The sequence below is a fragment of the Hyposmocoma kahamanoa genome, unplaced genomic scaffold (assembly GCF_003589595.1).
Source record: "Hyposmocoma kahamanoa isolate Upper Pololo Valley unplaced genomic scaffold, ASM358959v1 119, whole genome shotgun sequence".
In the NCBI taxonomy this organism is placed as follows: Eukaryota; Metazoa; Arthropoda; class Insecta; order Lepidoptera; family Cosmopterigidae; genus Hyposmocoma; species Hyposmocoma kahamanoa.
This window is the reverse complement of record NW_020653409.1, coordinates 485270-498449: the sequence shown is the minus strand read 5'-3', so window position 1 is coordinate 498449 and position 13180 is coordinate 485270. Positions and strand designations below refer to the sequence as shown.

At 40.4% G+C, this 13180-nt stretch overlaps 1 protein-coding gene across 4 annotated transcripts in view; it reads right to left on the bottom strand.

Annotated features, from left to right (window-relative positions):
• The window catches only part of LOC113240019 (myosin heavy chain, non-muscle), a 124959-nt gene that overhangs the window by 15033 nt on the left and 96746 nt on the right, over positions 1 to 13180 (bottom strand). For all 4 annotated transcript variants that reach the window (XM_026477218.1, XM_026477217.1, XM_026477219.1 and 1 more), the window contains 11 exons: positions 12905 to 13105; positions 11486 to 12822; positions 9466 to 9636; positions 8497 to 8664; positions 7680 to 7826; positions 7462 to 7590; positions 5585 to 5705; positions 4059 to 4292; positions 3414 to 3584; positions 1040 to 1202; positions 186 to 324 (listed from right to left, as the gene is read on the bottom strand). In XM_026477218.1, coding sequence (XP_026333003.1) covers positions 186 to 324; positions 1040 to 1202; positions 3414 to 3584; positions 4059 to 4292; positions 5585 to 5705; positions 7462 to 7590; positions 7680 to 7826; positions 8497 to 8664; positions 9466 to 9636; positions 11486 to 12822; positions 12905 to 13105 — 2981 coding nt within the window. The remainder of the gene's footprint in view (positions 1 to 185; positions 325 to 1039; positions 1203 to 3413; positions 3585 to 4058; positions 4293 to 5584; positions 5706 to 7461; positions 7591 to 7679; positions 7827 to 8496; positions 8665 to 9465; positions 9637 to 11485; positions 12823 to 12904; positions 13106 to 13180) is intronic.

Below are 13180 nucleotides of genomic sequence, written 5' to 3'. Positions count from 1 at the left end.
CAAAACAAGTCACACATCCATACGTCAGAAAAATAGAGCGAAAATTTGCTTCAAACGTCAAATTAAATTGTCACAGGGATCATCCTTTAATATTTGTTACAAAAAGACGTTCAGAAATACGATAGTTTAAATACTCTTACTATTTACTTCTTAAAGCTTTTGGTTATTTTATAAAAATGTAGCACCTGAGCCTCGGCGTGCTGCGCGCCGGCGGCGGCGGCCTGCTTGACGGCAGCAGACGCCTTTAGGTCGGCCTGCTCCAGCTGCTGCAGCGCCTGCTCAGCCTCGCTCTGCAGCCGCACACACTTTTCCTGGATCTCGGCCCTGCCACATGAATGTTTTTGCTTTGTGACGTGTCGATGGAATTTCGTGTCAATAACTCCAAGTATGATAACTCCGTACAAACGTAGCAGCACGGCATGTATGTGTACACGCCCGCCGCGCACCGTGTACGAACGCACGCATTCGCATAATCTCGTGATGCACTCGCGTCGTAGCACGCTCCATTCATTACAGTTCACAAATCAAGCGTTCGCTCGGGTGTTTAAAAAATTGACATCAACAGTACGATACCTATAATGAACACTAGGTCAACTTAATTTTTTGGTAATTTTCTGTTGTTTTTGTAAACAACCACATTTATTTACTAATATTAAGCTCCGCGAAGTTTGTGAAATAAAATAAAGAAACAAAAAACACAATTCGAAAATAAGAACAGACAGTTGGCTTAGCGTTTATTGGAGGTATCGAGTAGATGTGTTAATTGTTGTGTCTAAACACAAATTGTTTGGAAAATGGTGCATCAACTTCAGAACTGTTCAGCATCATGTCCATTTTAGGATCACGCTAGGATAATCGAGACACCAATACGCCATGCCGGTATAAAAATATCAATATATAATACTGCAAATGCCGTCAAATGAAGGTTATTTCAATATAGCACGAGAATATTGTAAACTCCTTAATTTTTTAAACTTATGTCAACTAAAACAGCAATGTGACAACCCTACGCTCCGGGCGAAGTGTGGGCGATACTGACCTGGCGCGCTCCACCTCGGCCAGCTTGGCGGCCAAGTCGGCCAGCTGGGCCTCGGCCTGCTTGCGGCGGCGCTCACCCTCGGCGCGAGCAGCGCTGGCGCTCTTCAGCTCCGTGGCCAGGTCGGCGTTCTCCGCCTCCAGCGCCTGCTTGGCTTTCTCCAGGCCTGCACACCACAACCTCAGCTTAGCCCATTTCCTACTTACTCGTTTGCTATGGCAATCTCATGATCGAAGTCCCGGGCTCGATTCCCGGTGAGACCAATTTGATAAACGAAATGAATGGATTCCGTTGCTCTGGTATTCATAAGACAGGGAATTCTCCAGTTTGAGACCAGGGAGTTGGTGTGTTTGTCAGAACATTTTTTTTAACATGGCATAATATCAGCCCACCATTGCTGAACTATAGATCTTTTGTCTCACACCAATAATTGTCTGGTACTAAAATGTAGTACGTATTCATTTGTCAATATGTCGAAATGAATTATTTAATTATCAATTATTATTGAGGTGTACTCCTTTTTGCGCTAATCCAACCACTACTTTGTTGGGTACAAATTGACAAAAGCCAAAATTATTCACAATACAACGACTTGTTTTTCGCGTCAAGGGTGCCGCTACCCCTGATAGTTTTGCTCTGCCAGTAATCCCTTGCGGAGCTGAACGAACTGCCTTCTTCCTCCCGGGGGTAAGTGTACGATTCCACTTCGAAGTTGTCGTCCTTTGATATACCGAAAGTCACATTTTTCTGCCTGCGTTCCTTTGCGGCCATTACAGGCAACACAAATACTAAAAACTACAATACAAATTTCCTCGTAAATATATGCGCTATAAATAATAAGAATATCGAAATTTTTTGGGTTTTTGAAGTATGGTTTAGAATGTTTGGAAATGGAACGTCAAATGTTTTTAATGGCAGTGTCGCGGAGTTTGCGGAACAGAAACTTAAATTCATATAAGGAGATTGGTTCAAAAATAGATTGTATACGAGAAAGCAGAGCGTCCATCAAATAAAAATGCTAGGGACCATCAATATTTGAACATATCTTTACGAAATTTATGTTAACCCGGCGACAATGACGTGAAAATAATTGCACCGTGCCATCGTGACCTTGTAAATTTGTAGATTCTCCGCTCAGTGAATTCTGTCCAAATTCACCGGTCAATTTTTGAGGCTCCTCAACTGGACATTGGCTAAATCATCGATTACTTCGATGGTGCCATAACATTTAAAAGAAGAAGAAGACCCGAATTTCATCGATCGAATTTGATCGATTTTAATAAATACGTATTAAATAATTTGGTTTTTGGTTCTAGGGTTCTTTGGACATAAAGATAAAACAAAATAATATCAGTATATTCTAGCAATAAATGTTTGAAAACATAACTATGATTATATCTTTTATGTTTACTAAAGTATTATGAATTAGAGAGGTTACTCTAACTAAAAAAACAGTCTTCCTCGTCAATCAGAAACATGGAACTGCTGCATCTATTGCAGTACAGTATCAAATGATCTAGCATGCATTACATGTACGTTTTATTATTCTTTCTGAACGGACATACTTGACATCTCTGGCGAGTGGTATATATTGCCGAAATTTGCATCGTCTTCGAAATACAACCCGCTGAATGCATTTTTGACATTGTTCAACAAATGCTAAATATTTTTCATACAAAATTAACAAAATTGTCTAATTTTTTTTACGCTAATAGACTCAGTTTCTTACAAGTGTGATATCATTGTATGGGACGAAAAAATCGGGACAGCAGAAGTTGGTCAAATTTAAAAAAGTTATTTCTCATAAAAATAAAATTACATTTCATCAAATCTGGCAACCAAATTAACGCGATTTAAGATCATATTGTTATGAGTCGGTAGACAACATTCTGTGCAAAAATGAAAGACGTGGCCATCTAAATAACGAACGTTAAATCTCTCACCTGTAAAATTTGGTTTAATGGTGATACGCGCCTTTACTACTACATACGCGGATTTGCACTATCACCGAGGAATGTTAGTAGATACCCGCTACTGAGACATTTGCGCGCGATCTGAGAGTTTTCGCTAACTAGGGCGCTCCGCAACACTCTACTGCATTTCGCACGCGTAATTGTCAAACCAAAAACTGTATTGCTGCGATTTTAAAACTTACAATGTATTTTGTTTCGTATCTCATTCAAAAACTCTAATACCTCCAAAGTTTAAATGTCAAGGTATAGGGAAATCATATGAGCGTTGTTAAATCAAAACACTGTAAGTGAATATACAGTGTTACGGTTTGACAAGGCCTGCAGTTCTGGCTCTTTAGATAGCATGGAACTACCTGAACAGATAAGTTTCTGCAAAGTTTACAGAATAATCACAGTAGACTTACCAGCTTTAGCTTTCTTGAGCTGCTCATGTTGCTCGTTGAGCTGCTGCAGCTCTTGCGAGTGCTTGTGCCGCTGTTCGGTGAGCACGGCTTCGTGTGTCGTCGCTTCTTCCTCCAGGGAGCGTTTTAGCACTGCCACTTCTTGTTCACGTTTCGATCTTAGTTCTTGTTGGGCTGTTTAGAAACATTGTCAATCGTATAATTAGCACATTTCATATTTGTGCAACTATATAACATAAAACGTATTGATAAAACAATAATTAATGCATGCAGTTGTAGTTCTCTGCGTAGCGTGTTGAAGCTACTGTTTAATTGTCAAGAGGGGCTATCGAGTATAAATAAAGACGAAATGTCATTTAATTTGTTTGAAAACTACTTTGCCAAATCATTACGGTGACAACCCGAAGGGTCAATTGTTTCACTTCAAATCGGCCAGTTTAACTCGAGTATTGCTAGAATGGACGAAAATGGAAAAATGTAATATTTAATTACCGACGAAATGTGATTCCGTCTGATTTGTAATTAGACGTTTTGCTGTTTTTCCCGTACGGCCGAATGGACGAGTTAAAGATATTAAACACAGGCCAGTTGCTGGCGCTGTGCCGTTTCACCTTCCCAATGCGCGGCTGACATTAGAACGGGCCTCACCGGCGGTGGTGTCGAGCGAGTCCAGCAGCTCGCTCTTGAGCGCCTCCAGCTCCTCGTTGAGGTCGCGGCGCAGCTTCTCGGCCTTGGTGCGCGCGGCGCGCTCGGCCTCCAGGTCCTCGTGCGCGTCGGCCAGCGCCGACTCGGCCTCGCGCGCCGCCTTGGCCGCCGCCGCGCGCAGCGCGCCCTCCTCGTCCGCGCGGCCCATGGCCAGCGCCAGCTCCTCCTCGCGCTTCGCTGCGGACGCCGCGACAACTTAGCTTCGCACACAAATGTCTGGGACTCTCACCTTACTACGGAGATAGAACTCTAAAGAGGCGTATTTGACTCGAACCCAAGAAAAGCAAATTTAAACATCTTTCGTTTCAGCATTTGTTGGTTATTGTTAAAATACGTGTTGCGAAAAATATACTTAACGTTCTGTATATAAAAGTGATATTCATTTGATCCCACAGTCAAACAGATTACTCAGTTTTATGGGACTATGTATTTACCTAAGAGAAACTGTAATGTTTTTATATATATTAAATCAAATAATAAAAAACAGTACGCACTATAATGCACACAATAATAGCTTCGCACTAGGGAAACCCTGTGTCACGGGTACCATAGACAACTACAAATTACACCCAAACTCACGAAATAAATAAATGTAAGCCATACAAATAGTTCTCCCGGCCCGGGAGTCGAACCTGGGTCCTCTGCGTGGCAAACCGGTAGGTAACCGTCCGGCCACGGAGGCAGTTGAAACAATGAAAGTGCCATTAAGCCTCGATTACTACCGAAACCGCTGTCGCCAAAATTCACACAACAATACAAGGTACAAAGCGAACATGGCGGACTAAGCTCAAGTATGTGGAACTGCACGCACTGTTGGCACACGTACCCCGCCCTCTAAGCACTCCTACTACAATTATTGTTCTGTAGTTGCTCCCAAGTCCTCAAACTGTATTAAGTCAACGTGTGAACTATATTTTTATTTTCTTGGTTTTTTTACGCCAAATCCCTGGTGTACGTCGCGAGACAGCTCCTACACTATACTATACATGATCACCCACATAATTTCCTGCAAATATAAATCAATAGCGATGTAAATAGACTGTATAGAGACTTTAAATATTAACATTAATTAATAGAAAATAGTGCAAAGTACTAACACAATTAAGCTCTTGTTCAATAAATAAATGCTTTATATCAATAATATTACCGTACTCAACAGTGGAACACATGAAAAATAATAACCAAGCATCGCAACAGCACTAAAGCAATGCATTACACAGTAATAATCCATAATTGCAAACCGTGTACCACAAGCCAGTTCTGAAAACAATTACAAATCTGTGTAGCCAAATTACAGACCCATTTCACATGTTTGTCTATTATTAACTTGTATTTTCTTTTATTATATTGCATGTCAATATGATTCAAATGTTTACAAATACTGCTACAGTATTATATTATCTTTGCAAATACTCTCCAGCCTGCACAGTATTCCTTACTTTATAATTAAACTGGATATTTCAACTCACTGAGTACAATTTGTAATTCTTCAACTTGAGCCTTCTTCTCGACGAGTTGTTCTCTAACGTCCTGCAACTCTGTCTCGATCTTCCGTTTCGCGCGCTCCACCTCTTGTCTTAGCTGGTGATCCTGTATTGACACAGCGAGAAACCATTAATGCGCTGAATTAATTTTTTTTATGCCAGACAATGACGTCAAATTACCATTGACGCCAAATACTAACAACCAGGTTACAAATAATTTCGAATAATTTGTTTTATTGCTGCTACCGGGAAACAAACCCCGCACCTCATCAAGCGCTCTTAGGCGGCGACACACACTGCGACTTTTAGCAGTGATGCAAACGAGATACAGTAGCGACGCAGTAGCTAATAAGGCAAATAAATGTTTATCCCGTTTTCGTTCTTCTTTCCATAAAGGTCGTTTTGGAAGGTTATACACGGCATGAAAAAGATTAAACTAAACACCTACTGTTTGACTGTAACCCTATACAGCCTGTGCTTCCACAAATAAATAAGTTTTGAACACAGATTGAAACTGGGAAATTATATTTACAAGTACAAGGAAGTACACACAAAGAATGAATAATACATCCCTCGGAAACCCCGAAATTATTGTATTGTATTTTGTTCTATACTTTTGATATGTAACTAGCAATTCCTTTACTACGGTACCATATCGTCGGGGATAGGGCAATTAAGCGTAACTAGCATTTGATTATGAGTTCCCATTTAGTGGCCAAATCACATCCGCGTAAATGTCGTGGCAACCCTATTGTTACCAGTCTGTAGACAACATAAATTAAAGCTTGGTTTGGTGCAGATACGCACCTTTTACCTTTAATACTACTTGCACGACGATATAAAGAAAATCTTATAATTGTAAGTGAAACCATAACTATTTTATTGTGATTTAAGTCTTTTATTTGCATCAGGTTTAGCATTTCCTTGAAGTTTAGGTAAGTACACTCTGTCTGAGGGTATCTGTCTACTCCGAACTATAATTAAGGCGACTCACTGGAGGAGAAGCAGGACAAAACTGTCTTGCCAGATCAAATGGTTTAGGTATTTACTATTAAATAAAGGTCTTTATAAATATACGATACACCTAAGTATATTGTCTGAAGAATGTGCTAATTCGTTACACGATCGAAAATTTACGGTAAAAAATCTAAAACGAATTATTTCAGAATAAAATATCTAACTTTGCACATAATTTTTATACGGAGATATCGTCGCCTTACGTCAAACTCGTATCTTAAAAAACAAAGTAATTGAAATGCAAAAAATGCATTGCATATATACATATTTTCTGGATGATTTTACATCAAATTTCCTTCATATTCACACGCTGGCTTTTACCTATTTTTAAAGTAATGCATCCAAATTAATATCCTTGATAAGAAATTTAAAATAAATGTCAATTTTTGCCATCTCCTGAATAAGCACTCTTCATAAGATACGCGTTTGTGAAAGTAAGGCGTCGATATTTTTCTTTAAATACTACAGAGAACCTGCCAAATTTTGGTTTTCAACTAAAGCCCTATAGTTATTAAATTCACATTTAACCCAAATGAAAATTCCCCAGTGGTTTAACGACACGCCGCAATGCCCGCTGCCCCGTCAGTCGCCATCGGGCGCTTGTCAACGTCGGACTTGTGGAAAATTTTCTACGTCCGTTCTTATTCACATTAATTTTAAGCACACATATAGCGGGACGCGAGAGGCGGCTCCCCACATCTCACCTCCTAGAATCTAGGCTCGCGTTCAAATGCCTTAAGCAATCCCTTTACTTTGCTTGTAAAGTGGTCTAAATAAATCATGTATATTTAGTTTCCATTCGCGGTTGCATTATAGTAACAAATGTTAACTGATAAGATTCTTACCTTGAGCAATTTTTCTTCTAATTCGGCGATAGCGGACTCCTGTTTGGCCTTGAGTTTGCTCAAATGTTTGGCCTTCTCTTCTTCCTCAGCCAACGCTTGTGATAAGTCGTTCGCTCGCTCTTCTATAATCTAACAAATTAAAAATGTCTCCGCATTAGTAAACATTTATTTTCTTTAACTTTACTACAGTCATTATGTTTAAGGCAAGTTAAACGTACCTTCTTTTCTTTGAGGAGCTTTTGGTTGGTATCTTCGCTGAGTGCCAGGTCCTCCTCGAGCTTCTTAAGCTTGGCATCACATTGCACGCGCTCGAGCTGCAGCTTCTGCCGAGCTGCTTCTTCCTCTTCCAGCTGTTCTTCTAGGTCCTGGAATCATATGTAAATCGGCGTTATATTTATTTATTTCTTTATTCATATTGTACAATATAATAGTAACAATAAGTAAACACGTAAGCCATAGTCAGAGTTGAGTCAATCACCGCCCAAAAGCAAGCTGTGGAATTTCGATCAGAGTTTCGGGCGACGACTGTCTCCAAGTAGTATGCTTACTACGCCGATGTCAGAAATTTCGATTCAGAGTACTGAAAACGATATTATTACGAATCCAATTTCGACATTCTATCAACGCCAGACCCTCGTAGAATGGTGTCCGCTTTAATGTCTCCGTGCGAATTAGATGTAGAACGAGCAGGGGGTATTGATCCTGGCTTAGAATGTACTGTGGTATTGGCAGGATAAAAAAATCTCAATAAAAAAAGGATCTGAGGCAATAGAAGGAGGGGTTACTGAGATATCCCCTTATGGAATGAATGAACGAATGAATAATTTTTATTTGCTTAAAATATGGTTTACAAAAAGTGGTACAAGTATACGAGTACATAATAAAACAGTGCTCAAATTTTACCGATGGTGGGATACAAGTTTATGGGTATCTACATAATATATTAACATGGTATGAGACCTAGTAAGTGATTGTCATGTCACGAAGATGCCAAGAATACAACCACCCTATGGTGCATGGCCTGCAGCTGCGTACCTGTATGTTGAGCTGCAGGCGCTTCTTCTCCTGCTGCAGCTGGGAGCAGCGCTCCTCCTCCTCCTCGATGCGGCCCTCCAGGTCGTGCAGCAGCTCCTCCAGCTCCTGCTTCCGCGCCGCGGCGCGCGCGCGCGACTCCTCGGCCTCGGCGCACAGCTCCAGCTCGGCCTGGAGACAGCGCACGGAGCTTACTTCCGACGACAAAACTCCGACATACGAAACGAGCGAAGTGTCAAGGACCTCAACAAATTATGAACCCATACACTAATTATTACTACAGGTGGAACTAATGCACAAAGGACATGTTGCTTCGTCGTTTTTTTTTTCTATAGCGTGATAGTACTTTTGTAAGCAGCCTTAATTTACTAAAAAAAAGATTCCTCGAGTATTTACCTTACTTAGAATTTATTCGTTTTTCTTTTAAAACTCAAAGAATATAAACAATCTCCCCAGGGCAAAACTGGATGTAAATGACCATTTAAAAATTTTCATAAACACACCTCTCGGTCTACTACTGAAAAATGCCGAACAAGTGTCATTATAAAGAAAACTAGGCCAGGCACTAGATTTATTATTATTTTATTATTACTAGACCCCAACCCGATGACCTATCTAGTAGCAGTAGAGCTCCTTGTGAAAGAGTTCTTCCAGGGAAGTACTGCCACCTTACCTATTTCTTCCGCCAAGCAGTGATGTGAGCATTACTGCATTCCGGTTTTGAAGGGTAAGCATGCTGGTGAAATTACATGCACATAGGACTTTTCAACTACGTCTCAGGATGATGGGCGTAGAGGCAATGCACCTCAGATTTTTACGATTTAAAGCTCTGAGTGGCAGTGCAACTGTTATGCACAGACGTGTCGTTTATCATCAGACGCACGACTTGTTCAACCCATTACTTTAGTATCATAAATTAACAAAAAAACCCTGTCATACTCGATCGCCAAAGACATCGAGTACAGTACTCGCCTGCAGCTGTTCAGCCAGCTGCGTCTTCTCGGCGTTGGCCTGCTGGTATTTCTGCTCGTACTCCTGGCACCGCTTCATCTGCGTATCCAACTTGTCGCGGATCTGCCGAAGCTCGTCCTCCTTTTGCGTCAACTTCTCTTCTTGCTTCGTCACTTCTAGCAGAGGTTTTACCTGTAGCAAAAACATCATTGAAATACCACTGTATGATACCACACATACACGTGGTCAGAGTTAAATGTATAGTCTAACAAGTTAATTGTTGCACCTGCATTCGTTCGTTCTTAGTAGTAAAAACATGGTGTTTTGGTTCAGTAAATAAGAAACATTTAAAAAAACCTACACATATTGCTACTACTAGGTACTATGTTCTTAAGAGCAATGTATCATAAGTTCCCATTGAAATTAAAGATAATATAGTATACATTGTTTTAACTGAGAATTTAAATATAATAATCAAAATACAGAGTAACATTTTTATACCAACCGCACAAGTACACGCGGCTTTTGTCCTATCGATAATTTAACACAAGTAAAGACATCTAGATAGATTACTTATCTTTTCCTATATAATCTAGTAATAAATAATTAAGCGACATTAAATAAACCAAAATAATATAATTAAATATGTTCAATATAGAAGAGTGAACTTTGAGAAGGCTTGGAGTGAATCTGATGGACAAATTGCGGAGTGTAACAAGGGAGATTTGCATTAAATTATTCATTGAGTTTATTTTGTAATTTCTTGCTTGAACATAGACAAAATTCGTTTTGTAAATACGAAATACTTATCTCGCGATTTTTGTTTAATCGAAGTCAAAGTTCGTTTCATGAATTTCAATCTTATGACAAGAGAAAGAGTTGCTTGGGAAATGTAGACAAGATGAGATTTAGATTAGATTTATAGTATGAGCTCAGTTGGTAAGGACCTACCAAGAACTAACCATAAAAAAAACGTGATAAATATTATAATGGCCAGCATTAAACTGTTAACGTCTTAGGTGGACCGTTCGAAGTGGACCACCGCACCACCAATATAAGTAATTGCCTGTGGTCCACCGAGGTGCACTAAACTGGTGGTTCACATGCGAGCAGCGATCAAATTGACCTAAAGAAAGTACAGGTCAAGAGTACCCTAATGGACGAGCGCATATGAAAAGCATTGATGTGATAAGTGGGTGCAGTGTACTGTTCTAGTTAAAAACTAAGTTTCATTAGGCTCAATTTATATTGAGGGAACGGACTGGAAGCGAATTTTTATAATCGCTTCTATTCCATTCCGCCTCAATATAAATTGAGCCTTAGGCATCGAAACTGACAGCTATACCACTTTGGATAGACTCCAGGTGTGATACTTTAGAATACTTTAAATAGTTATTATATTAATACTTTCATTTGAATGAATACTGATCACCCCTTATAATAGTGAATATAAGAAACATCTTACCTAGGAATGAAAGCAAGCTTCTTACATTTCGTAAAATAAATCACATGAATGGATTATACTTAAGTGCACCTACATGTTAATAAAACATAATGTGAATTACCTAAGTACTGAACAAGTGGGTCGATTTACATAACTAAGTTATTAACAAGGTTGTTTTCAAAATATACATTCTCTGAGAATGTTAAGGCATTGGCTGTGCGTTTAATCGATTTAGAACTCTATAGAGAGTCAATCTGATAATGAAAACTAGCCTTATTTTGGTTGAAGTAATCACGGAATCAACTAATCTGAATTACGCATTTTAAATGAGGATGTTTTTACAAAAAAGAACGAAGTCAACGGAGGCAGTTACGTAAATATAATGTTTTTGAATTATGAATTTTATTCCTATTAGTGTAATTGGTATTATAGCTGTAATAGTATAACGCGTGACGATAAGGTATATCTTGCAGATTAAGTCGGATTTTCGTCGATTGCAAAGGGGCATAGATTATCGTGAGCCGGAAAACAACATTTCTATCTTTTGAAATGTAGAAGGTAATCATATTTGGATTTTAAAAAAACAAAATGACTCGCCTTTATGTACAGTCTCCACCATTGCCAATTCCTCAATTTCAAGTAAGCTGCGCAGTTCCTTTGAATGATCCTAATCGCATTCAGCTGCTGCAACCGTTTTTGGTAATTCCTCCTCGCCAGGAACCCTCGGCAGAACGCCTGGAAGTTCACTATCAAGTCCGTAATCTTGTAATCTCGCTCCTCCTCCAAATGAGCCAACACTCCAGCTCTGAAGAAGATTTTCGACTGTCCAACTCGGAAAAGGTTGTGATCGAGTTCCAAAGCCTCAATCATCTGCTCGCAAGCCTTCTTCCCGTCCATGAAGCCTTTAGGAATAATGTTCGGCGTAAGCAGCTCGTATCGTTGTCTGAACTCCTGGAACGGAATGCGGTTGGGGAAGCCTTGTCTGCATATCCTAATACCCTCAAGGACACCATTGCATCGTAACTGATCGAGGACCAGAGGCGCTTCAATCTTGCCCGCTTTCTTCTCGTGGTTCGGTATAATACATCTCACGAAGTTCGGGTTGGTGTTTCTGAGCGTCGCCATCAGCTTTGTCAGCTGTTCTTTGTACAGTTGGGATACCGTTCGGAACATTCCTTTTCGGGTTCTTGCGCCAAACTGTGTGTCAGTCAGCTGTTGGGCCATGCCAACTATTTCCGCGTCCTTCCAAATGTGGCAGACGAACGGGTCCTGCGAAGACTGCAGCAGGGAGACCACGTTCTCATTGAGCGGGTCCATGTTCTTCATCAGCCACTGTGAGGCAGAGTAATCCACTTTGCCCGCATAATGAATGATAGCGAAGTCTGCAACACCGCGGAAGTCTGTCTTCATGAATTTGGGATGGACGGAATGCGCTGAGACTAATTTCTCAACGAAAGTCTTATCTGTCGCTTTCGGGAACCAACACTCCTCGTCGAGCAAAGCCATGATTCCCATAGGCTTGTCGATCAAGTCGATCGTGGGTTGTAAATCGAGTCCAAAATCAATGAATTTCCACTCGATACCTTCACGCTGGTACTCCTCCTGTTCGAGGATGAACATGGTGTGGTTGAAAAGTTGCTGGAGTTTTTCGTTTGTGTAGTTGATGCAGAGTTGCTCGAAGGAGTTGAGCTCGAAGATTTCGAAACCAGCCATATCGAGGATGCCGATGAAGGAGGCTCCTTGCCTTTTAGTTCTGTCTAGAGAACGGTTGATTCTGTTGACGAGCCATCGGAATAAGCGCTCGTAGCAAGCCTTAGCGATGGCTTCCACGGAGAATTCAACTTGTTCCTTGGTCTGGGCTTTGGTGACGAAGTCGCGACCAACTTTGATGCGCGGCTTCAGGAACGCTTTCGTCATTTCTGTGACAGAGAGACCTGAAAAAAGAGAAGAGGAATCATAACTAATGTATTTATTTAAATGATGATGATAATTTTTTAAATGCTAAAACTGTCGTACCGAGTAAATGCGCGATCTTTTGCGCAACTGTGTTGTCTGGCAGCGTGGCCTGGTCCGAATTCCTCTCCTGCTTGAACTGCATGGAGCCGAAGAGCATAACTGAGGAGACTATCCGGAATATCGAGTTGAAGTCCTCATTGTTCATGCCCATTATGTTCATTGACTTGATCGTCGCTTGGAACTCTGCATTGTCGTCTATGCCTAGTGGACAAAAAAAAATTTAACAAATACGCTGATGGTTCGAATGGTGGTGGTGGAGATGGTTAATACAGTAAT